This window comes from Capra hircus, chromosome 20 (assembly GCF_001704415.2).
Source record: "Capra hircus breed San Clemente chromosome 20, ASM170441v1, whole genome shotgun sequence".
Classification (NCBI taxonomy): domain Eukaryota; kingdom Metazoa; phylum Chordata; class Mammalia; order Artiodactyla; family Bovidae; genus Capra; species Capra hircus.
Window position 1 is genome coordinate 58,581,480 of NC_030827.1, and position 25,663 is coordinate 58,607,142.

The window sequence follows — 25,663 nt, forward strand, 5'->3', positions numbered from 1 at the left end:
CGAGCTCAGTGGCCGTGGACAGAAGCCTTTACTGAGCGCCGTCCCTGCCCGCAGTCACCCTCCCAGAGGCTGGCCAGCTCCTTGCAGCCCCCGGGTGACTTGTCACGCCTCTCAGGACACGTCGGCTGTGGGGGGGGGGGGGCTCGGGGTGCAGCTCACCTAGAACCCTCAGGCTGGCTGAAGACGAGGCTGACCCCATGTCGTTCACCGCAATGCATGTGTAGATGCCGTCATCCTCGGTGGTCACACCCACGATCTTCAGAGCGGCCTCTCCCAAGTTGCTGCAGCAGGGGAGGGCCCAGGGCGTTCACAAAGGCTTGCCCCCATCCCCACACCAGCCCCCCAACCTCTCTCCTGTGGTGTCACAGGAAACAAGGAGCTTCAGTGCTGATGGGCAATTTCAAGTGGGATTCCAACCCTAGCTGCCCACCCAGGGACAACACGTCCCCTCAGGGGAGGCGTCCCAGGGCTGAGGTGACCCAGGGAATTGACCGTGGGGCTCCCGGTGGAACGACGTCATGCTCACTGCCAGAGACATGGACCCCCAGGGGGCCTCCCTCACCTGTAGGAGATGCTGTAGTGACCATCGTTGTTCAAGGTGTTGTGTTCAGGGCCCTTCCAGGTGATGGAGGCCTTGGGGCGGCCGCAAACCCGACATCGAAGAACAACGGTCTCGCCTGCCTCACACGTGACCTCACTCAAGGGAATGACGAATTCTGGGGGAACTGCGTGAGAAAGGAGTCAGTGAGGCCAGACGCCCGGCCCCTGCCTGGCGCCCACCAACCTCCCCCAACAAACCTCTGGGCCTGAGATGCTGCCCAAGCCCAGAGCTCCACAGAAAACCTGGGTCCACAAGGTAAACTCGAGTGTCCCCAAATGCTCCCTAGACCTATGCTCTATAACACCAGGAGAAAAAGAACAGGACTCACCGTCATATATGTAGTTGGGATTGAGAAGCTGAAATGGAAAAATCACACGGTTATTAACCAGATACATGAGCTATTTTGAGATACGTTGCTTTCATTCCAGGGTTGCAGTTATTTTTGAAAGGTAAGAGGAAACGCGATGTAGCTTGCCTGGGCATCAATCAAAATCGACCACACTCCCACTGCCTTTGAATGCACTGGGAAGCTTCGTGTCACCCAAATATAGTTTTTTCTCCCTACTCACAAACACCAAAAACTCAAAGATGCCCCGTCTGCCCATCCTATGGGCTGAGTTCTGTGGGTCCCTGGACCCCCTCCTTCTGCAGAACAGCCAGAGCTCAGAGCTGGGGCCTTGAATTCCCCTCAGGAGATGCTGGCTTGCTCTCCAGGCAAAACCTGCAGAGGTTTAAGGTGATCTGATTACAGGAGTCATGTGGGCTGGAGCACCCGCCGAGGGGATTCACTGCAGCCAGTGAACATCGCTCTGGGCCACAGCCACCCTGTGCTCTGTCTGCTTCCGAGGATCCAGAATCTGTCTCCCTGGCGGCTCACGTGGTAAAGAATCTGCCTGCAATGCGGGAGACCGGGTTCCATCTCTGGGCTGGGGAGATTTCCCTGGAGGAGGAAGCGGCAACCCACTCCAGTACTTCTGCCTGGAGAATTCCACGGACAGAGGAGCCTGGCGGGCTACAATCCATGCGGTCACAGAGAGTCAGACACGACTGAAGGACTCACACTTCCCTGGGAGCACAGCAGCACTCTTCCTGCGCCAGGCATACGCCCACTGAGGTGCACGCCCACGCACCTGGCTCCTCAGAACACCTAAGCGTACTTGGGCCACTCCGTCCCCATGAGCCCCCTACAAAGCCCCTTGGGTCTGCTCACAGGGCAGAGGGAGGCGGGTCACTGCTGGGCAAGGCCGGGCCCCGGGTCTGTGCCTCCTCCTGTGCCGGGGCCAGCCCGTCGCTTCTTGAGGTGCATAGCCTCCTGGCGACGCCGTGCTCACCTTCACAGATACCTTGTTGCTCAGTCCTTCCCGAGACTTCCGGTAACCGTTCTCTAACTTGCCTTCCCGTTTGCCGTCTTTATCTTTTTTCTCAGATTTTTTCCTTAAGCGGAGTGCTGTGTGCCAAGATGTTGACTTCCTAGGGGGAGAACGACATCTTGTTAGTATTACGCCTTCCTGGTGTTCAGCAAATGACTCCTGGAAGCATCAGGGAAGCTGAGAAGTGTCTTATATGGATACAGGATGACTGAGATTCCTTTACAGCAGTGATCTCTGCTAAGGAAAACTTTTCTGTGATGCTCACTGATTAAGACTGACAGCTTCTTAAATCAAGTTTTAAAGATTAAACTATAAAGATGTCTGTGATGGCTAATTTTATGCATCAACTTGAATGGATCTAAATATTTGGTCAAACATTAATCTGGGTGTTTCTGGATGAGATTAAAACTGTAATGGGTCGAGTGAAGTCATCTGCCCTCTGTAGTGTGGTGGGCCTTGCAGCCACTCAGTTGAAGGCCTGAGTTGGATGAAAAAAGCCCAGCCTCCCTGAGCAAGAAGGAATTCTCCAGCATTCTTTCTGCACCACTGGTTTTCTGCTGGCCCCAGTGCAGATCTGAACTTACCAGTATCCGTAAGTCAATTTCCTTCTGTTCATAATAACCACTTCCTAACCACACACACCCCCTACTGTAACTATTTCTCTGGAGAACCTGAAAACATGGCCTGGGAATATTCTTGAGAAAACCAAGTATAAAATACGATTCTTCAGTGGCATACTAGAATAAAATATTTCCATGCATCAAGGAAAAACAGGGCAAGGGATTCTTGTGGGAGATGGGCTCTTTGTAGGCTGAACTCAAGCCTGGATGTCTCATGGGGTGTGGGCACTGAGCCCAGAGGTTTGGGGGCAGTGCTGGAATGCTGGCCAGACTGGGCTGCAAACCTGGCCAGGGCACCTCCATGTTTGGAGGGGAAGGTGACCGCCATCGATGCAAGTCTGGTCTTTGGAGGCTTACAAACCGCAGCTCTGTACAGCTCCCACCCCCAGAAACTGCCTGGCTGGCTTCTCCTGTCATCAGAGAGACTTAGGGAAGGGCAGAGTTGGAGACCAGCACCTGAATTCAGGTTTCTTTACAGTAACATTTGATGCGGCAAATTTGGTTCCAAGTTTCCTGACTGACGAAGAAGGCAATGGCACCCCAGTCCAGTACTCTTGCCTGGAAAATCCCATGGACGGAAGAGCCTGGTAGGCTGCAGTCCATGGGGTTGCTAAGAGTTGGACACGACTGAGCGACTTCACTTTCACTTCCTGACTGAAGTGATCAAGTACATCTAAGGCTTGATGGTAACAGCATCCCGTGATCTTTAGTTGCAGCTACAGAACGAGGGTCTTCACTGATGCACCCCTAGCACGCCTGGTGTATGTTAGGGGGCCGTGGGAAGTCCTCACCCCCCAACCCAAGACCTCTGGGAACTAAATACCATCGTGCTATACCTAGCAGCTTAAAAAAGCTGTGTGTGTGTGAATGCAGGTTATTAAAAGAAACATCAGAATAAGGAGACCAAACCAGTCCCTCCTAAAGGAAATCGACCCTGAATATTCATTGGAAGGATTGATGCTGAAGGTGAAGCAATACTCTGGCCACCTGACACGAACAGCCAACTCATTGGAAGGCTCTGATGCTGGGAAAGATTGAGGGCAGGAGGAGAAGGGGATGACAGAGGATGAGATGGTTGCACGGCATCATTGACTCAATGGACCTGAGTTTGAGCAAGCTCCGGGAGACAGTGATGGACAGGGAAGCCTGGCGTGCTGTGGTTCATGGGGTCGCAAAGAGTCAGACACGACTGAGTGACCAAACACCACCGTCGCCACCACCACCAACAGAATTAAGTCTGAGAGGTGCAGGTCACCCCACCGTCACTATGTGGTTCCACATGGCGCTTAGACCTGAACTTGCTCCGCAGAGCACAGCACATCTTTCTCTCAATGGGCATCACCCTTCCAGGGCCCCGAGGCCTCTTCTGCGCTCAGCACCACCCTCGCCCCTCTACTCACTTGAGAGTCCCGTCAGGGTTCTCCATGATGACTGCGCTGGTGTGCCCCAGGACGAAGCCCGGAATCCAGCCCTCGGCTGCGGGGCACTGGTCAGTGGCGGCTCGGAACACCAGAAACATGTTCTGTTGATTGCTGGCCAGAATTTGAACGACCTCTCCTTGATAGACGTTTATCTCATCCTCCTTCACTGCCGTGTAGTCGTGTGTCACCAACATGGTGGAGATGTTGCTACTGCTGCTGCTTTCACTCTGCAGGGGGAGAGACGAACAGAAAGGCAGAGCGGAACTGAAAGGGGGTCTGAGGACGCCGAAGCGCTCGTCCGCGTGCTGACAATCAAGTAACGGACAATCAAGATTGCTCTAGAAGCAACGTAAGGATAATCTAAAACGCCAAGAAGACCACAGCGATGGCCAAACACTTTACTTTTGGAAGCTTGATTATTTCAGGTCCATCTTCCTTACACCGTTAGAGGGATGGCTTGTCCTCCTGTTAATGCCACGCTGGGTTCTGTCTATGTCACTGCGACCATCATGCTTGTTTTAAAAAGCATTAAATTAAGAAGCTGCAAGGAGTAAGCTCTTCAGCTCACTGACAGAGCAGATCGTGGCAAAGCCTCCAAAACTCGCAGATGAAATGTTCTTTGAGAACGCGTCCCAGAATTGTGCCAAGCTGCTCACATCCTTAGTCATTTCCACCTTTTTCCTTCCTAAAAGAAGAACGTGGGATAACTGAAGAGTAAGCCAACCACTGCTCTGCTCTCATGGAGTTACTCCGCCTCCTTTATGCTTCCCGTGGTGGGTGGCGCGCCTACGAGCTCGCATGATTCCTGGGTCCTGAAGACATGCTGCTGTCCTGGGCATGTTCAGCATCGCAGAGCAGCAGTGAACACCACTGGCCCCATAGCTCACGTTTCAGGGACATCCCTGGCGTGGGAAAGTCTATCTTCCCCATATTTTGGCGTCCCACTGGGACCCAAACACTTCGGGGCACTGCTGTGTCTTCAGTATCCATCATACTGACTGATGTGTAGTAGGCACCCAATAAAGGTTCAGCAACTCAGTCAATGAGGTGAGACTGCAAAGTTAAACAAAGATCATTTCTCAAGGCCATCTGCTCAGGCGCACAAACTGAAGTGGTGTTCACTGCAGAGTAGAAGAAACACAAAAGATACTTGTCCTAAGCTGTCATTTACCAGGTGACCTTTCTTCCACAGGAGGAGGAAGAAGCTGAGACCTCCAGACCCTCGTCCAAGGCCTTCTATCAACAGCTGGGACGTGGAGACGGTGTCAGGAGCTGCACTAGTGTGTTCTCAGAGGCTCCCACCAAGGATGCTGTCTGGATGGTCACGGCTTCCCAGGACTCCGATGACACTTCCCTCCGCTGGACTCTTGGATGCCGGGGGCAGCTCCTGGGTCGGTGCAGACACGACACTCAGAAACCTTGCCACATGCCTGTCAGCTCTGGGCTACTGAGCTGCTGTGAAGACACACTGGAGCAGACGGCTGCCACTGTCAAGGAGCCTGCGTGCTGGGAACTCCAGGGGCCAGGGCCCTGGGCTGCACACCGGGGTGGCCAGCTGCTCGGCGCCATCACGGCTGAGGAGTCTGGTGCCCATTCCCAGCTCTCCGAGATGCCCATGCTGTCCACGTTGGGCCTTGGCCTCTGCACACTCCTTTATGCAATTTTATCCCTTTAGCGTGACTTACATAGCAGCACCCCATAGTTTTGAGGCTACAAAGACACATTTGCTAGAAAACGTGAACAAAAACCAAATTCCGTGGCAGAGCCGTGTTTGGTTGTACAGGTACCAGCCTCTGTCTCATAATTTGAGCATTCTACCACAATCATAATAGCTCTCAGTTGTTTCTGAAAACCTCCCATGCACCAGCCTAAGTATTAGGCATTTAAAAACCTATCTCAGCTAATGTTGTCAGACACAATCCTCACCTGATGACTGGAGGTCAGAAATGTATGGGGGCCACCCAGTCACCGAGAGGAAGGCAGGGCTTGTCCTTTCATTGCTGCCTGGGGGTGGGGGTGGGTGCAGGGAGGTCGTGCATCCATGTCTAGGGGCTGGCACAGTCACTGTGTGGGTTGACACATCCCCTCCACTCTGGCTCTCCTCAGAACTTTCCAGAAGGTGCGCATTAAAGGAGGAAGAGGGACCTGGGCTGTGGGTTAGGCACAGCTGCTGGGCTATGACCTCAGACAGGGTCACAGAAGCAGATGAGGAGGGAGGAGGCTGCTGCTGACCTGCCAGGGGGCTGGGACGGCTGGAATGGGTGGGAGCAGGCCGGGTGACAGCTCTTCTTAACTGGGATACTTAACAGTCCTCAAGGAGACTTTCAAATGCCCGTGCTAAGCCTCTAGTGGTCTTCCCATGCCTCCAGGGCATTTCTGCAAGGTGCTTGGATTCGCTTAAAACACTGGCAATTTCCCTTTCCAGCTAACTGAGCACACTGGAAACAGTGAGAGGCAGAAATAAGAGACACCTTTTGCAACCTAAACCCTGCCAGCAGGTGTGCTGGGCTGAGATCGAGCATCCGGGGGGGGTGGGGGGGAGCCGGCGTGGGGGGGCACCAACGGCGGGCGCTCGCAGACACACAGACCCCAGCCCAGGCTCCTGCACTGGGGCGGGGGAGGCTGTTCCTTCTGAAACACAGCCCACCCTCAGGTGCTCAGGGGGAAAAGTGTTCAAGTTAGGATGGGCTCAAGGGCTGCTCCCTGGCTGACTCAGAGGGGTCTCAGCTGCGAGGCTGTGCCTGCACCCTGAGCGTTCATCTAAGTGCCGAATCACTGGGTCTCTGCATCTTTGCCTCCAGCTGACGCTGGGTTCGGACGCCCACCTGCATACCAAGCATTTCAGAACTAACGGGATGGGGGGCCAGGCTACTCTGCAGGACACGCTCAGGTACCACAACCAGGACAGTGGTGATGGCCACAGCAGAGGATGCCTGCCCTGACCACTTCTTTTTGAGAGTGAAGCTGAAAGGCTCATAAACATAAGAACCATTTCTCAGTTTCTTAAGTACACAGCAAGACTGAGGTGAACAAAATACACAACGAAAAACAGGAGGAGAGAATAAGGCCAAGTCAACTCAAACAAGGCATTAATTAAAGTCCAGAGGAAAGAGAGAAACATGCAAAAGCCAAATTGCTTTTTTTTTTTTTTTTTGGATAAAGAGACAACAGACCCTTTCGGGGGAAATGTATTTAAAAATTTATAAAAGGATCAAACATACACTCATGAGAACAGTTCTATTCCCTCACCGCATGCTTTTAGGGAGGTGTTACGGATTGGATTCATCAGCCCGGATTGGATTCATCAGCCCGTGTAGCAAACAGGGGAGGACAGTGAGGAAGACACAGGATGGGAGGGGGAAGACCCACCACCGCAACCCTGGGGCTGAGAACGCAGACAGTGACCGGCGAGGCCCCGCAGCGCCCCCTGCTGGATAGAGCCTGGCGCCCCACTCCAGCCTGCCTGAGCCTCCGCTCCCAGCCGCCGGCCAGAGCCTGGCATCCAGAGGCCCTTAAAGCAGTCTCTCTTCCAGTGAATCCGGCGCATGTTTTTGTTTTTGTTTTCAGGTGGTGGGGGGGAAGGGAAAATTTTTCCACTGGAGAGATTCCTTCCCCTCATTGTGCCAGCTGAGTTTGCTTTGAGCTGCTGTTGGACATTTCTTGAGCTTTTTTTTTTCCCCCAGCAGATGAGTCAAAAACGCTGCAGATTAATTTAAGGCATAAAAGGGCACAACCAAGCGATGAGCAGAAAGCTTAAAGAGTGTATACAGGTTTCAGTTTACGCAGGAGGTAGATGGCAGGACACGGACCCCTCTTTAAACAAACAAAAAAGTGCGAGGAAAGCAGGGGCGGCGAGAGAAAGAGGAAATTCCAAAATACTCGGCTGGTCGGAAGATGTGAAAAGCTCAGAGATGCTGCATTCATTCGGAAGGTTAATAGTCTGCGTTCCCCGTTGTTAGCGGACACAAAGCAAGGAGCGAGTTAGTAGAGACCCGGGGCGCGCCGTCCGCCGGGAGTAGGTTAGCGGGCGTCCCCTGCCGAGTCCAGGGCGCGGGAGGCCGAGGAGGAGCTGGTAGAGCCCGGAGTTAGTACGAGGACAGCGGCGGCCAGGCGGGAGGTTTAGAAGAGCCGCGGGACAGAGGCGGGCGCAGGCGGCCGGGCGCTCTTACCCCGTTGCTCTGGGTGGACTGCACGGACTGCTCGCTGGCCGAGGAGCACGTGCTCATGCGGTCCGCGTCCTTGCCGGGGGCCGCGTGGCGCCGTGCCTGCCGCTGCAGGGAGTCGCTGTCCCCCGGGAAGGTGAAGGAGCCGGGCCGGCTGGCAGGGGAGGCAGGCACGGAGCTCCAGAAGGAGCCCCCCTTCTGCAGGGGGCTGCTGGGGGGCAAGGGCTCCTTGCCGAACGGAGTGGGGGACGCGGCGGCGGCGGCCAGAGGCGAGTGCAGGGGTGAGGGGGCCCCGGGCCTGGCCTTGCCCAGCGGCAGGGGGCCCGGGCCGCTCCGTGGCGCCTCCTTGGCGGCTCCATCCTGCAGCGGCGTGCCCCCAGACGACTTCCGGGGGCTCTCCATCACCTTCATCTTGGGGATCGGCTCGGCATCTCGCTCGGGACCGTCGGGCTGGCTGCCGGGGGGCGCCCTGCCGGGCGGGCCGGCGCTGGCCTCCAGGGCTGGGCTGCGGCTGGGAGGAGGCGGTGGCGGGCCCGGGGTGCACATACCTGACATCTTGTCTGCCTCTGCCTGGCTCGAGGCTGCAGAGGAGACCAGCACGGGGGAGTGGTGTCTGACGGGCTGGGGAATCCGGGAGGGTCTACTTCTGCTCGAGCTGCCGCTGCTGCCGCCACCGGGGCCGCCCCCGCCGCCGCTGTGGTTGCTGCCGCTGCCCCCGCTGCTGGGGGCCCCGCTGCTGCCCCCGCCCCCGCCACTGCCGCCGCCCCCGCTGTGATTCCTCTGATATTCGATGGGTGATGTCAAGGCTGCAAGGCACAGGGGAGACTCCGTCAGGGCACCGTCACACGGGCGAAGGGGAAGAGGGGGCACGATGGCACAAAAGGGAGGGCTAGCTTAGTGCCCCAGGCTCACGTCACCTGGGGGCGTCCACCATCGCCCAGTCACCAGGCAGCGGCCTGGCTCCACCGACCAGGGAAGGAAAAGGAAAAGGTCTTGTTTAACTGTGTTGTGTGCTTAGTCGCTCAGCTGCATCTCACTCTTGCCAGCTCACAGACTGTAGCCCACTAGTCTCCTCTGTCCGTGGGATTCTCCAGGCAAGAGTACTGTTAAGTATGGACGAGTTAAACTGGTTCTATCAAGGGCGGTCTGCAGGTCCCAGGGAGGACAGGTGAACAGGGAACAGGCTGGAGGAGAGGTTTCCTGCCCAGGAACAGTGAGCACAGCCTCAACATTTCCACTGAGGGGGCGGGGGGGAAAGGAGAACAATCAGCCGCAGGCATCTCTGCAAACAGCCAGGGTCCCGAGGAGGCCCAGGGCTGCGGGGGAGACACAACTGGGGCTCCACAGGTACCACCTGGTTCCCACAGGCCGAAGCGGTGTTAGGGACCACCTCGGGGAAGGCGCTCCACAAACCCTGGGGGGTCATGAAGCTGTCCTGTCTCTGGGCTTAGTGAGTTAGCTATGTCACTGTCTGTTGGAAGATGCAGGCAACGTGCTCAGTAAGATATATGGGAACACTAACACAAGTCCTTGAGCGGGGCATGGCAACCCACTCCAGCATTCTTGCCTGGAGAATTCCAAGGACAGAGTCCACAGGGTCGCAAGGAGTGGGACACACTGAGTGCCTAAGCACAGCACAGCAACACAAATCCTTGCAGAGCTAATGAAAACCTCTGTGATGCTGGATAGTCAGATGTAGCCCCTTCCTGCCTGGGAGATATCGGGCAGGTGTGGAGGAGTATCCTGGAGCCAAACGACCTGTGATGTGATAAAGCCGTGTGGGCTGCCGCCCTGCATGGGACTAAGGGGAGAAAGCGGTGGGCCAGCAGGGCTGAAGCCCCCCGCTCTGGTCCTGACTTCCATCTGCCCTTGGGAGCAGCGTCCTCAGCATCTCTGCGCTGAGAGTCCACAGGTGAATGGCATGGCCCACTCCTGCCTGTGACTCAGGAGGCAGCTCAGTTCATTTTAAAGAAGATGGTCTAAGTTTAGAGGTTTCCCAACAGTTACATGTTGCAGACTGGCGTTCAGTGAAGCACTCAAAAACAACACATTTAAAGAGATGTGCATTCACTCACAGCCACGGGAGCGGAACTATTCTTCCCGTGCATGGGAACCGACCCCCTAATCCCCCCAGCCCCAGCCATCCAGTTGTAACTGCACACACAAGAAACGCTCCGTCAACAGTCTGGATGGGAGCCTGGAGTTAACGCTCGGCTGATTACCCCTTGGCCAAAAGTGCCACGTGACCTTGGCCTTTCTCGCGCAGTGCCTGTGTCCCTGGCTCCTGAATGTCACTCGAGGTGTGGGGGTGGTTTTATGTGACAGAGAGATTACCCCCGGTCTGGTTGGACCGGGGTGTAGACACAGAACATGGACGTGGAGAAAAGGACAAAATCAAGACAGCAATGCGTATCTAGTTCTTGCTGAATTTTTGATGCTCTTCAGTAACTGCCAAATTAAAACCCGAGTCGAAGGCGGTGGCCCTAAGGAGAAGGGAGCAGACTCAGGTCAGGGGTATAAAAAGTCTAACTGTCATATAAGGTCAGCGAGGTCTCTATCCTCGTGGAGAAGACCTTTCTCTGGGGTGTCGGCACCTCACTGTTGTCCTGGGTTATACTGTATTATTAGGGTATTGCTCCTCCATAATCAGTTGTGTCACAGAAGTGGGAAGGAAAAACAGATGCCTTGTTTTTAATACAGAGGGCAGTCTAGATGTACCATGTGGTGGAACATAAATTTTAAAGTTGCACACAAGAATGTCTCCAACATCTCTGGCCAATTCCGTCGCTGCCTTAGTCATTCTCACGCATTCCTTTCCCAGGATGGGCTCTGGGGTGCACATGCCATGGGACAAAATGAACTGGACAATGGTAAGGGGCTCACAGCCAAGGGCCAGATGGCTGCTCCGCATCCCTACTCTGCCACCAGCATCATATGGGACCTGGAGCAGATTACAAAGCCGCTTTGGGCCTCAGCTTCCCCATCTATAAAATGGGAATAATATCGGGACTCTGCTTCGGGTCATTGGGAAGATGAATGAAGCACTGGTGGGTAGTACTCGGTATGGTGTCTGGTCCCCAGTAACTGCTCAGAGAGTCCGGTCACTACTACGGTTGTGTCACACGTACACAATATGTCGCACATATTGTTGTATGTGACAGGAGAGAGATGAGAAGTAAAAATGTGTACGTTGGGGAAAGTAACCACACACATTACCGTTTAAAAAATTGCGCTGGTTTTCTAAAATCTGGTTGATTTCATGGATCCACGTCTGCCGGACGCTTGGACTGGATGAGTGCAAGATGAAGGTCTCCACCATGTCACCCGTCCGCGATGTCAGAGCGAACTTACAGGGATCATTTTCCACGTTTTCCTCCAGGCAAAGGCAGCTCACCTTAAAAAAAGAAAAAAAAAAGCATCATTCACAATGGCCAAAAGGCAGAAGCAAACCAAGTTTCCACCAACAGATGGATGAATAATCAAACGTGGTTTGTATACACAGTGCACTATTATACAACCTTGAAAAAGGAAGGACATACACCATAGGTGAGCCTGGAGGCCCCGAGCTACATGAAATGAGCCAGTGGGAGAAAGTCCAGCACTGTGATGATTCCCTTTGGATGAGGCACTTAAGAGTATTGTTTAATGATGATGGAGCTCTACTTTTATAAGATGAAGAAGAGTCCTGGAGATGGATGGTGGTGACGGTTGCATGACAAGTGTGAACGTACTTAACACCAGAGGGCTGGACACTGACAAACAGTCAGGATGGTAAATTTTATGTGTCGGGAAAGTCCCCTGGAGAAGGGACTGGCTCCCCACTCCAGTCTTCTTGCCTGGAGAATTTCATGGACAGAAGGAGCCTGGTGGGCTATAGTCCATGGGGTGGCAAAGGGTTTGCCATGACTGAGCAACTAACATTTTACTACAAAACAGAACAAATGGAAGCACAAAGTGCAAGTTCACAAAGTGGTCAAGTGCAAAGTAACATTCGTCTTGGGTCAAAATTGAAACCACCACCCTTTGGCTGAGCTGTGATTTTTTACTACCTCCAAAATTATTATCTTGAAGCTTTTTAATGATTCTTTTAACTTAGGTATATGGGGATCACCAGAAATTAACGAGTAGCTTCAACAATTAACTAGAAATGTTAATCTGCTGGGACCTCAGGTCTCCTCCATCTCACTCTGGGTTTGTGCCTTTTACAGGATTCAGGGCCATTTGCAGTCTTCGTCTTTTTCTTCTCTCAGAGAGCAAGCCACGCCGGGGCAAAGACTGCCTGCTGTGTCCAGCCCTACGGCCCCCCGCCTGGTTCTGAGTGCAGAGAAGATTCTTGCTGAATGGAGAAGAGAAAAAGGTAACCTATCCTCTCCAAATCCATGCCTCTGAACTTGAATAACTCACATGGTCCTAGAGAAGGTGGAGCAAAAAAGAACTAACAAAGGTGAGGTCTTCCCATGGTGGTAAAAATGAATGCTGCAGCCATATGCCATCAGCCACTGGGGAGCTCAGACTGTAGATGGAGTGAATTTAAAGGGTCTGCAATGTATTTGAAAATTCTCTAAATATTTAATAAAGATCAGGATTTGTTGCTATTCAGTCTCTATGTCGTGTCTGACTCTTTGTGACCCCATGGACTTGCAGCACACCAGGCTTCCTTGTCCTTCACCATCTCCTGAAGTTTACTCAAATTTATGTCCATTGAGTCGGTGATGCCATCCAACCATCTCATCCTCTGTTGTCCCCTTCTCCTCCCGCCTTCAATCTTTCCCAGCATCAGAATCTTCTCCAGTGAGTCAGCTCTTCACATCAAGGTGGCCAAAGTACTGGAGCTTCAGCTTCAGTCCTTTCAAAGAATAGTCGGGGTTGATTTCCTTTAGGATTGACTGGTTTGATCTCCTTGCAGTCCACAGGACTCTCAAGAGTCTTCTCCAACACCACAGTTCAAAAACATCAATTCTTCGGCACTCAGCCTTCTTTATGGTCCAACTCTCAGGTCCATACGTGACTACTAGAAAAATCATAGCTTTGACTCTACAAACGTTAGTTGGCAAAATAATGTCTCTGCTTTTTTAATATGCTGTTTAGGTTTGTTGCAGCCTTTCTTCCAAGGAGCAGGAATGACTGGGACATGTCATCATTAAAAAGGACACATTTTTTCAGTGTACCGGGTATACGCATTAGTGCTTGAGAAAACAGGCAAACATGAGCTACCTTGATACTGTTCTTGAACAGGAATCCTGGCATGGAGAAGCCCTTTTTTTTATCCAGCGGCTCGCTGAAAATGACGATCTGCTCGAAGAGGAACACCCGCCTCTCTTTGCAGCGAGGCAGCAGCCCCGTGTCCTGGTCCGTGACCAAGAACGTGTCCTGCAGGAGCAGCTTGCCCTGGGCCACGATCTTACCCTGGAACGTGGAGAAGGGTGCAGAGGAACAGGAGAAGAAAACATTGCATTCAAAGTTAAGACACTGGAAATTTTTTCTTTAGTTTTCCTCCCACAGAATGATGTATCTTCTTGTATTAATTTATGGAGCGTAGACATTTCTTTTAGTATAATGAGGTCTTAGTGCTGAACAGAAAAATCATCTAAATAAAATTCCTGCCAGCTCTTGTGTAAACCCCTGGCCTCAGTTACAGTCAGAGACTGGAAGTGGATGGAAGGATGTAGTTCACAGTGGAAGAGTACTTCTCAAGGGGCGGTCCACGGCAGGGTGCCGCTAGTACCCTGGGTGGGACCTGCTCATAAATGCACAGGAGCCCTCCAAGAGAGCCCGTCCATGTTTTTATTTTTTTCGAGAACTCCAGCACTAGCATGTTAAACTAAACCCACTCCTCTAGCGAAACAGTAGGCAAGAAAAATAAAAACTCCTGTCTCCCTACTCAACAATCAAACTGGAGGGAAAAAAAAAGGATTCTGGGCTCTGGACACCCTCAGGATGCTAGTAGGTAGTATGTAATCTGAGTGGTCTGGCAACTCACAGAGAAGTCTGTGACTAACGGGGAGCCCAGGGACCTGGAGTCAGGCTCCTGGGGTGACAGATGGATGGGCCCCTGCTCATCGTGCCGAGGAAGGAGGCTAGCTCCTCTGCAGCAGAGGGCCCTGGAGACAGAGCAGAGGCCTGCCTGCTCCCACCACGAGGCGCTGGGCTTTGAGCAGAGGAACGTCCCCCTCAAAAGCAAATCAGATGCACCCAGAAAAGCTGAAACATAGTATCACTCAGGCTGAGGGACAGCCAGAGAAGACAGCAAACCAAGCAGAAAGGATCGGCTTTCTGCAGGTGGAGGTCAAGCATCCCAGACAGAGCAGCAAGTTTAAAGAAGAGCCACATTACGTCGAAGCCTTGTAGCCTCCCGACGTTCATCATGTCGTTGCAGCGCTTCGGGACGACGCACATGACCTCCACGGCTCTCTGTGGGGTGGGCGGAGGCGGGGAGCAGAGTGAGCCTTCAGTTCCTGGGGCCAGGCTGGAGCACTAGCCCTCCAATCCCTCCCCTTGTTCAGTTCCTCCCCTGCCCACCCGCGAGTGGACAGAGGGTACGCCCAGGGGGTTCGGGAGACCCACCCCCGACCCCCGCCAGGGACAAGCTGCTTCAGAGATGCACCCAGCGGGGTGTCAGTACCTCTAGTTCTGATGTATCCAGGCTGGCTTTTTTGGAATACTTGAGGAAGTCCTGTAGGGGGAGAACAGATGGAAGGGCATGACAAGAGTGATGGTCGCACAGCAGTACCCTTTCTGATCAGCCACAATGCCGGCCACTGGGCCAGCCTTGTTTTTCTCTCCCAGTCAAAGATAAGGTATCCCCAGGCGGACGTCAAGCCACAGGAGGGCAGAGTCAGACCCGGGTGATCTAAGCAGGTCATGGTTTCTGTTTCACCCCAAGACAGGTGCTCATCTCTCTTTACCTCCAGGTTCTGAGTTTTATCTGTGAAGGGATCTCGCCACCTCCAACAGTCACTTTTACCATGGAAAATGGCTTGACTTTGTCTTCAGGGGTGCTGAGGAATTTGAATCACTCAAGGGCGGTTGCTGAGCCCACAGAGAGGAACTGGCAGGGACTAAACATTTAATCTGCAGCCCCAAGGAGACAGAAAACCTGTAAGGTGGGTAAAGTATTCAAGATCCGTGGTGGGGAGAAAAAGCTCAGTTTCACGGATGTTTTGCTTCAGAACCTGATGTAAATGAAAACTTGAGAGAACAGTATAAGGGCTCGCCTTAAATTTTAAAAAATGTACTTGGAAATATTGGAAATCAGAAACAACAAGACTGCGTCATATATATATTTTTTTTTACAGAAAAGATGCTCATCACCTGCCCAGCCCTCTGGTCCCCTCACGAGCCTCGTCTTCCTGCCGAGTGGGCTCGGGCCCTGGCAGAGCCTCACCTTCAGCAGCAACTGGTACTTCGTGATCCTCTGCACGGGTTTGATTAGCAAGTCCGTGAGCTGCAGCCTGTGGCCCAGGCGCTGCTTTAAGTCCTGGGGTTTTGGAGGAGGAAGAAAAAGATCTTGAGTGTTGTCTTTTACTCAGTTATTCTTTTTGACATAACAATTTTACTGTCCATCTAGAAGGAAAACCTTTTCTGTTTTATGAAACCGAAAAACAATGCTTAATGATCTAGACATCTGAAGAGACTAGCAAGCACAGAAGGTTTAATGTGATTCATAAGATGTGCTTATTATTAATCATTTGAAATTTAAACTGAAGAATTATTGGGGCTTAAACAATTCCGCACCCCTGTAAGACATCACTTATATGTGGAATCTAAAATATGATACAAATGAACTTATTTACAAGACAGAAACAGACTAGTCAGAGAGGACAAATCCATGATTACCAAAGGGGGAAGGGGGTGAGGGAATGGATAAATTGGGAGCCTGGGACCAGCAGACACACACCACTACATACAAAATAAATAATAAGGCTGCTCTGTATAGCACAGGGGACCACACTCAATACAGGTATGTATATGTGTATAACTAAATCACCCCCACTGTATACCAGAAACCAATGCAACACTTCGAATCAACTATACTGACCGCTGCCTTTTAAAAGGCAGTTTCCAATCCCTATAACTCAGAAATGTTGACTGCATGGTAGTAGAGATAATGAGAAAAGAGGCCACACTGCACACGGCCCACCACTGTCGCGCCACCGCTCGCGTTTGAGCTTTCTGAGCTGTTTTTCAAAGCATCGTCTGTGCTTGCCTAAAAAGGCCTTTTTTGCAATTGCTTACTTTTACTGATACAAATATTTTATTTCTAGGCTAAAAGTTTAGCTCGTGAATTATCCTGCATGTGAAAATGAGTCCTAGTTTGAAATTGATTTTTAAAACCTCTGATTTTTAAGGTTACTCATTTAGAAAAAAATAATTCTGTTTACTTATTTTGGGCATGCTGGGGTTTCGTTGCCGCTCGGGCTTTTCTCTAGCTCTGGTGAGCGGGCACTACTCTCTAGCGGCAGCGCGTGGCCTTCGCTTGCCATCATTGCATGGATGTCTTGCTGCGGAGCATGGGCTGAGGGCGCCTGGGCTCCAGTAGCTGAGGTTCCCGGCTCCAGAGCACAGACTCAACAGCTGTGGCTCCTGGGCTTAGCTGCTCCTCGGCATGTGGGATCTTCCCGGGCCAGGGATGGCACTGGTGTCTCCCGCGCTGGCAGGCGGATTCTCTACCACTGAGCCACCAGGGAAGCCCCAAGCCCCTGACTTTAGCCATGACCCCAGCGCTCCGAATGCTGAGGGATGTGATCACAGGTTGAATTTATACTCACTTCTCTGGTTTACAAGGAAGAAATACAAGTTCAGGACTCTAATAACTGAGGCTAATTTCCTGGCGATTGCTTAATCTCATGGGAAACGAATTTTTGGAAGTCAACTGTAACCAATCATTCAGAACTGCTTTGTAACTCAGTCAGTCTTACCTCAAAAAAGGTGTCAATGTATTCTGAGACAATGTGTTCAGACTTTGGTTTATTTTGACAATAAACTATGTACATGTGCAACCTTCTCTCCTAGGAAAGGAAGGCAAACAGGTGGGTTAGAACACAGGGCCCGGCGTCAGCGCATCCGGAAAGGAACTTTTCTTTCGAGAAAACCGCATGGTTAGGCTCTTGGGAGCACATCCCAGGTTCCTGATGCTGGCTCCTTTATCTTTCCCTCAGATATATCAAACCCCACACTTTACCTGGGAAAACACCAGGGGTGGTGAAAGCACGCAGTTCTTAGTATTAAGCCAAGAATTGCTTTCCCCCCTTCACACCCTGCCAGTGGCTCCGGGAAGCCTGGCTTTTTTTTTCTGTTCTAAACGAGGTTAGAAAAAGCTCGTTAGTCTTAAATACTGAGCCATTATTTCTTGCACTGACCCTCAAAGTATGCTGTACACACCGCTGGGGTCCCGAAGGCCTCCTGGGGACCCATCAGGTCAAACTATTTTCAAATAATACTAAGTTGTCACCTATCCTTTTCATGTGCTACCATCTGGAATGATGTGCAAAACCAGTGGTGGGAGAAACTGCTGGCATTTTAGCAAATATCCCTCACCACTACACATGCCAGCTTCAGCTAAGGCTGTCCTTGATGAACTGATAAAAATTCATGGTATTAAGAACTCAACCACGGGCTATACACCTTTCTAACCTTCCTGTGATAAGACTGGGGTCCTGGTGACACGTCTGCCTCGTGTGAGAGCAGGCGTGGCAGCGCCCTCGTGTGGCTGAGCCATGAGTTGAACCAGCTGCTTGTTTTTACTTAAAAGCCGCAAGGACTATAATTACTTATGCGTGGGTATCTGCTAGACCCTTTCCAGAACATGGATAAAATAAGCCTGCTGTTTCAAGGCAAACAACCTGCAATGTCTATTAATAATGAAAAATGAAGCTTTCAAGCAAAAAATTAACATTTTGGAGAACATGGATCTGCCATCTTGAACTTGACCATGAAAACGAAAGTGAAAGTCACTCAGTCTTTGACCCCAGGGACTATACAGTCCATGGAATTCTCCAGGCCACAATACTGGAGTGGGCAGCCTTTCCCTTCTCCAGGGGATCTTCCCAACCCAGGGAACGAACCCAGGTCTCCTGTATTGTAGGCCGATTCTTTACCAACTGAGCTACCAGAACTTGACAATATTTAAAATATTTTTGCGAAGAGATGGGTGGTGATATGAACAAATCTGATTTTTTTCTTTTTTTGGCGGCGAGAATACAGTTTATTGAATACTGTTTATTGAATACTGTTTATCACCATCTGGAAGCTCTGTCTCAATCAGTGGGTCAGGGTTTTCCAAAAGACCAATGCAGGATGTCAGGAGCTGGTGCAAGAGGGAAAGTGTATTTAACAGCAAGATGGCTTTATGGCTTTCAGGGCAACAGAAGTGAGGTCACCAATGGGTTTTCAGATTCCACGTTGCACCTAACCTTTAAGAAATTCTCACTTGAGTTTTGGTGCAGTATCTAAGAAAACTGTCTATAAATTATCTGAAAAGGCCATTAAAATACTCATTCTCTTCTAACCAAATATCTGTGTGAGGATAGATTTTTTTCCCCCATAAATTTTAACTAAAAAACATATCATAGTAGGTTCAATACGAAAACAAGATATAAACATGCATCTATCTTCTATTAAGCCAGACATTAAGGAGATGTGCAAAAATAAAAAAGCTCTGGTCACTTTGAAAATATAGTAATTTTTCCTAAAAACCAAACCAAACCAAAAAGCCCCCTTTATTCTTAACGTGCTTATTGAATTAATTTGTTTGTCTTATTGCCATAGCATGCAGCATGTGGGGTCTCAGTTAACCAGCTAGGGATGGAACCCACATCCCCGGCAGTGGAAGCATGGAGCCTTCACTGATGGATGCCAGCAGATTCCAACATGCGTACTTTAGATTTACCAACATTTGGTTACTACATTAAACCCGCTGCACATCTAGGTACATCACTATCTGCACTAGCACTTCTTTGCCCAGAGACATTTCCAAATGTTCCTGCTGCTGATCTGGCTCCGGTCCCCTGCTGACCATCTTGGCCTGTTTGTGAGCTAAACAGCCAACTTGGGCCAGGTGACTGGGAAAGCAGAGCATTCGCACGTAGAAGAGCAGTGGGGGATGTGAACTCCAACCAGCTGACACCGTTCGGTTCAATTTTATTCTCAATAGAAGCATTTCTGTAAACTGCCAGTGAGTTCTCCTTTCACTTGACAAGCCAATTACTAAATATGACAACACAAGAGAGAATATAAATAATGCTTCTGTACTTACATGTTTAACAAAAAGGGATCCTAGTTTTTCCGGATCTTCAAGGCACTTCTCCAGCTCTCCTAAAAAAAAGCTACAACAAAAGGAGAAATATTAGAACCATCTCCGACTTGGCCTTCTAATTTTAGACTGAGGTTTAAATTTTCAAAATAGTCTGTTTTGACATTAGCAATCTGGGAAGTGTAAAGTATATGTTTAGCCAATACAAAGCAAACTAAACATTTCGTTAGGACACAAAGCAGAAAGAGATACAATTTAGAACAGTTTAAAAAGGTTAAATCAGAGCAAGACACCTCTTGACTGGCAACCTTCCTTTCCTCTGGATAATCCACATTTCTGTTTCATTTTTTAAAATGACTCAAATAATAAAATCTCATCTGAATATGGGGTAAAAAAAAATGCTTCAAAGCAGTTGGTCATTTTTCTTTATCTTGGTCTGCACACCTGTGTATTTCATATTCTTTCCATGGTCATTTTTAAGAGGCTCAAATCTGAATGTCATCTGTGATACTTTTGAAGTTTTCTTTAAAAAATAAAGTTTTCTCAAATATTATCAAAATCAACTTCTAGGTTGCAAATATTAGGTCCCATTGAGATAAAACTGGGGCTTCCCAGGTGGTGCAGTGATAAAGAACCTGCCTGCCAATGCAGGAGAAAGAGATGAGGGTTCAATAGCCGGGTCGGGAAGATCCCTTGGACAAGAAAGTGGCGACCCACTCCAGTACTCTTGCCTGGGAAATTCCATGGACAGAGGAGCCTGCTGGGCTACAGTCTATGGGGACACAAAAGAGTCGGACATGACTGGGCACACAGCATACACACAAGATCAAAAGCAGGTATAACCACAGAAACAAAACAAAACGGACGACTGCTCTTCACTTTGTCTGGACTGGAGTTGTTGTGAGATGTATGCCCACCTTAGCTATCACTTCCATATGTTGATATTGGAATCTTGGATTTTACTGGCCTGCAAGCCAGCACACCAATGAATGCTATGTTGAGCTGTCTTGCACCTGAGGATGCAATATCCTCCAGCTCTGCACGTACCACACAGACACCGTATCTCCAGGGGCAATTTCTCTGTCTGGTCATCCCAGCAGCTTGGTGCCGTTTCCCCTTTTCTGTCATAGCTTAAGAACCAGCCTTGGGACCAGAGGATTAGATAATGGCACCAAATATCCCTTTAAAAAGTTAGTTTCACTACAGATCAGGACAGGTGTGGCAAGGTATGGAATCAAATTTGAATTTCATGGGGAGTCATGCCTACTTTCCCCATCAATGCTGACTTGAAAAGCAACTCATAGTAATTTGTATTTATTACAGAGGTGGCTGCAGTTTTAACTACAAACACTCATCAAGGGTTTCTCTATGCAGGTGTTGTTCGAAGTGCTTTACGTGTAGGTATTAACTCAGTCACTCCATAAAAACCCCATGAGGAGGGTAACACAGTGACCCAAATGAAGGATGGAGGCAGACAGCTCAGGGTCAGGACCAGACTATGAACCCAGATGGTCAGACTCTACCCAGGCCTCCAGCCCCACCTTCCCCCCATGCCCTGGGCCCCTGGATGGACCAGCATGAAGAAGGTAAGGGACTTCCTCGTGCCATGAAATGCAACCAGAAAACTTCTCAGCAAAGCAGTATTTCTTCTGTACCAGCTGCCTGCACGAGGCTATACAGGTAGTGAAATGAAATGAATCAAGAAATGTCTTCTCCCACCCGCCCGACAAGACTGTGATGCAGTTCGGCGGGTGATGACACACTGCCCACGGTCAAGCACGGTGTGTATTGTACGTACTCTCTGTGCCAGTCGTAAATCTGATGGATGTTGCCAAACACAATCTTGTCTTTGCCTTTCATGTCGTCAGGAACACCATCTTCTTTCATAAGTGCCATGTAGCCCTAAAAGTAAATATTTAAAGATAAGATTATTTCATTGAACATGTCTGAATCAAGTAGTGGTTTACTGAGAGTCACAGAGGACAAAACAGACATAAGCACTGTCTTCTAAACCAACTGTTTATTTAAGAACAAGAACCTTTTGAGAAATATGTCCTTAACTGGCCTGTGAAAATATAGTCACATTCACTGCCGTGACTTTCTCTCCCTGAACTGTTTAGCACTCAAAGATCAAAACTCTTCTGAGGAACTGGAAAGTTTAAATAAATGTAAATGATTTCATAAAACAAATCATCCTGTCAGCTTGTAAATATTAAATATTTAGCATGAAGCATATTTCCTCTGTTCTCAGTACTGATCTGACAGAAACATATTTTCTTTTCTTTTTGGATTATCTACATAATTTGTTAAATAAGGATTTAATAATACACTTTCCACAAATTGATTTCTAACACCAGCTGGTAACTATGTTGCTAAAATGTGGTTTAAAACTTCTATATAACTCGGATGGGATTCAACGTATACGAGAAGCTCTGAAGTTATTGTTGGTAACGATGACAGATATGTCGTGCATGTTTAATTTTTTATGTTATGCATTAACTGTAACAGCTATTACTTTTCATGGAATGTCCACCCAAAAAGTACTGCCTTGTACATATCTGCAAAGCTGAAAGAATAAATGATAAAGTTTTATTTTACAAAAATAGCTTTTTGATGAGTTGAGTTTACTAACATGATGATGCCCTAACCCTAATGTAGGGACAAGGCCAGAGATGACCCTTGACTTCGGATGAAAGGCAGTGGCTTTGCCATGGTTACAATTCAGAGTAACTTCTGGTCAGTGAAACTGGTGACATATTCGTTCTGTGAAAACTACAAGCAAATGGCCTGGGGTGGTAGCCACTGACCAAGCTCCAAACCCAGGGGCGATTCAGGAAATAACTGAATCCAGAGCTGGTCACATTGACTTTTCAACCAAAGATGTCCTCATTTTCGTGGTGATGCCCATACTCTTATAAAATAATCAAAGGCCAGATTTCCATACCAGAAATTCATTTTTTGGAGATAACATTTACAAACTTACACTATATTAAAAAAGGAGACTCTGTCAAGATGCACTGTTCAAAAGAGAAGTCTTTAAAAGTTATTAAGATACTTGGCTAAATTTTATTTTTCAGAAATATTTTGTTGGTTGTTTTACTGTGTTTTTGTTTTCAAGGCTTTTGAGAAGCTACCAGCATTCAACTGTCCAAACGAACACCCTTCTGACAAGCCTCAGAGCTGGCTGATACAGGCTATCTATCTCTGAAAACACACACCTCTACCACACAGCCGAGGTCCCGCACGTAGTCACGCTCTGTCTCCACCAATTCTTGTAAAACGTAGCTGAAAAAAGTGAGGGAAAAAACAGTGTTTACAATCCACAATCTAAGGAATTTTCCGATGAAACTCTTTCACACTTTTTCTTTCATCAGGTCAGATTCTGCAGGGGCTGTGAAGTAACCTAACAAACTTGCACTCTGGGTCCCCAACCACTTACAGGTTCACATGGGTGACCCACAGGAACTGCAGAGGCCACAAAGGACCTCACATTTGGGGTGCATTCCTGTCACCAGACTGACCGTGTGGACAATGACTAAGAGAAGCTAAGACATAACTCTGCTATAAAGCCAAGACATTAAAGGAAGCTGGTCTTCTGCTTCTTTGTGTTTAAACGCTTGAGTCATTTTAAGCTTTTCTGGATATACAAAAGAAATTTAACTCAGATGTTTAAAGCCTTGGGTCTGAACACATCATTCAGAAATGTTCCTTTCAGTAAGGATCAGTAACCGTTTAAAGCCACTTAGTTAACAGAAGACAATCACTTGATTAGTTAGGCAAACCACCTCAATTGACCTATAAAAGTTACTGGCTGATTAGTTTGTTTGTTCATTCAACCAGCACCTCCTATGCACCTGAAGTCACTCTAGATGCTGGGAAACCAAGTCTCTGTGTTCATGCAGCAGGGGAATTTCTTCCTCTTCTCCAAATTTAATTTTAAACGTTTTGTAATATTTTTCAGGACTTCTTAACTGAAACTGAAAAATTCTACCATGAAGGTATGTTTCATGTTCCTGAGACTGCATTTAATTCTCTGTTGCCTTCTTTCTTCACTACTGTGTGTATAACGGGGCTTCCCAGGTGGTGCCGTCTTAACGAATCCGCCTGCCAATGCAGGAGACACCAAGAGAAGCCGGTTCAATCCCTGGGTCAGGAAGATCCCCTGGAGGAGTAAACGGCAATCCACTTCCGTATTCTCGCCTGGGACATCCCATGGACAGAGAAGCCTAGCGGGCTACCGTCTGTGAGGCCGCAGAGAGTGGGACACGACTGAGCAACAGAGCGCACGTGCATGTACATAATGGAAGTACAGCAGTTTCTCACCAGAAGCGACAGAAGAGATTCCCGTACCACTCATTTCCAAATAAAGTACAATCAGAAATAAAAGAATGAAAGCTGCAGCTATGCCTCACTGCACCCTCCTGGGGTTCTGAACACTTTGCAAACACATGTACACGTGGCACACATGGTCAAGAACCCGCCTGCCAAACACAGAAGACTCGCAAGAGGCTCAGGTTTGATCCCTGGGTTGGGAACATCCCCTGGAGGAGGGCATGACAACCCACTCCAGTATTCTTGCCTGGAGAATCCCATGGACAGAAGAGCCTGGTGGGCTACAGTCCATGGGGTCACAAAGAGTCCGACACGACTGAAGCAACTTATGTAACTGCTCAGCAAAGAGACACTGGGTCTCCTCTTGCAACTCAAGAGAGGAAGCCGGGCCACAGCTCTGAAGAGGCAGGGCCAGCAGGGGAGTCCCCGAGCGCTGACGACTAGAACACTGGGGTCTTACTGGCGTCTCTTTAAAGAGCTGGACTTCCTCTCTTCCATCTCATCAATGGGCGAGGAGGAGGACAACAGGGAGTTGTCTGAAGGGTTGAAGGAGGGGCTGCTGCTGTCCCCCTGGTCTACGAGGAGCGAGCTGGGACGATCCTCCAGAGCCTGGAAGAAATCAGAGCAACAGTCATGCCTCCCGCCTACACAGCCCAGGAGGCTGAAATTAGGACCAGGAGGTCTCCTACATCAGAATACACAGCAGGCCTGGCCTGTGACACCGCAGAACCTATGGGTGTGAAATCACCAGAGTGTTTAACAACAAAAGCCCCAGCATTCATCTAAAGACTGAGTAAGAGGGAAGTCAGAATGCAAAGTGCAGCGAATTTATGTCCATTAATATATTCTGTTCATGGTTACCAAATAATTAGGAACAAAACATTTGGTCCACATCACAGACTGCACCCATTTCAAATCTGGTCATTTTCTGTTCAGTTACATTCCTGCCCCATGAAAGCACGACCATTTCAGAAGCGTGTGCAGTCAACTCCGTTTGGGCTGGCACACCCCGACACATTGCCCATGCTCCTTGCTGGCGACTACACAGCAGCATCAGCAAACCTGTATTTTGATTTAAAGAAACGATTTGTTTGTTTCTTGACTATCCGTGAAGCCTTGACTCATACTTCCATGCACATAACTCATGTGGCTAAAATTAATCTCCATTTCTGTGACCCTTACAACTTCTTTCTTCTGTAGGAAGTGGTTGCCATGCTGGCCTCAATTACTTGTCCACAGCTCTTTCCCTCCCTGGATTTTAGTTCCTGCAGGTGAGCGCTTTCATTGTCAGATCCACTTGAGAACCTCGAATAAATCCGTGAAATGACTACGGATGACTTTTTCCCCTGGGTTAGTGTGGCCAGGATCAATAAATGTTTACTTTCTTACTGGTATGTATTAATTTTCTTTCTTAATCAGAATTCACAAAGTTTCTAGGGGTACAGGTGACAGTTCCTTTTTTTCTAATTGAAATACACATGATTTGCTGTTGTGTTTCAGGTATCCAGCAAACTGATTCAGTAATACATGTATACATGTATGTGTTTTACATAAACATATACATGCAAGAGTCTGAAAAAGGATATATGTATACCATTGTTCAGATTCTTTCCCACTACAGGTTATCACAAGATACTGAATATAGTTTCCTGTGCTATACAATAGGTCCTTGTTGTTTATCTGTTTTATATACAGTAGTGTGTGTATCTGTTAATCCCAAAAGCCTAATCTATCCCTCTCTCACCTTCCCTCTTTGGTAACCATAAACTTGTTTTCCATGTCTGAGAGTCTCTTTGTTTTGTAAATACGTTCATTTGTCTCAGGCTCCATACATAAGTGCTATCCTATGATATCTGTTTCTCTGACTTACCTCACTCTGTATGACAATCTGCAGGGCCATCCATG

At 49.1% G+C, this 25,663-nt stretch overlaps 1 protein-coding gene across 2 annotated transcripts in view; it reads right to left on the bottom strand.

The window, feature by feature from the left end:
* Positions 1 to 25,663, bottom strand: part of TRIO (trio Rho guanine nucleotide exchange factor) — a 355,929-nt gene that overhangs the window by 9,365 nt on the left and 320,901 nt on the right. Inside the window, exons 38-53 of one of the 2 annotated variants that reach the window (XM_018065520.1) lie at positions 24,219 to 24,367; positions 22,645 to 22,711; positions 21,225 to 21,328; positions 19,430 to 19,499; positions 17,094 to 17,183; positions 15,560 to 15,652; positions 14,798 to 14,848; positions 14,509 to 14,586; positions 13,390 to 13,581; positions 11,392 to 11,569; positions 8,182 to 8,981; positions 3,992 to 4,239; positions 1,933 to 2,071; positions 930 to 957; positions 563 to 725; positions 160 to 281 (exon numbers count right to left, since the gene is read on the bottom strand). In XM_018065520.1, the coding sequence (XP_017921009.1) occupies positions 160 to 281; positions 563 to 725; positions 930 to 957; positions 1,933 to 2,071; positions 3,992 to 4,239; positions 8,182 to 8,981; positions 11,392 to 11,569; positions 13,390 to 13,581; positions 14,509 to 14,586; positions 14,798 to 14,848; positions 15,560 to 15,652; positions 17,094 to 17,183; positions 19,430 to 19,499; positions 21,225 to 21,328; positions 22,645 to 22,711; positions 24,219 to 24,367 (2,572 nt within the window). Of the gene's footprint in view, positions 1 to 159; positions 282 to 562; positions 726 to 929; positions 958 to 1,932; positions 2,072 to 3,991; positions 4,240 to 8,181; positions 8,982 to 11,391; positions 11,570 to 13,389; positions 13,582 to 14,508; positions 14,587 to 14,797; positions 14,849 to 15,559; positions 15,653 to 17,093; positions 17,184 to 19,429; positions 19,500 to 21,224; positions 21,329 to 22,644; positions 22,712 to 24,218; positions 24,368 to 25,663 lie in introns of those variants that run through there. The other variant, XR_001919786.1, reaches the window with a different exon arrangement.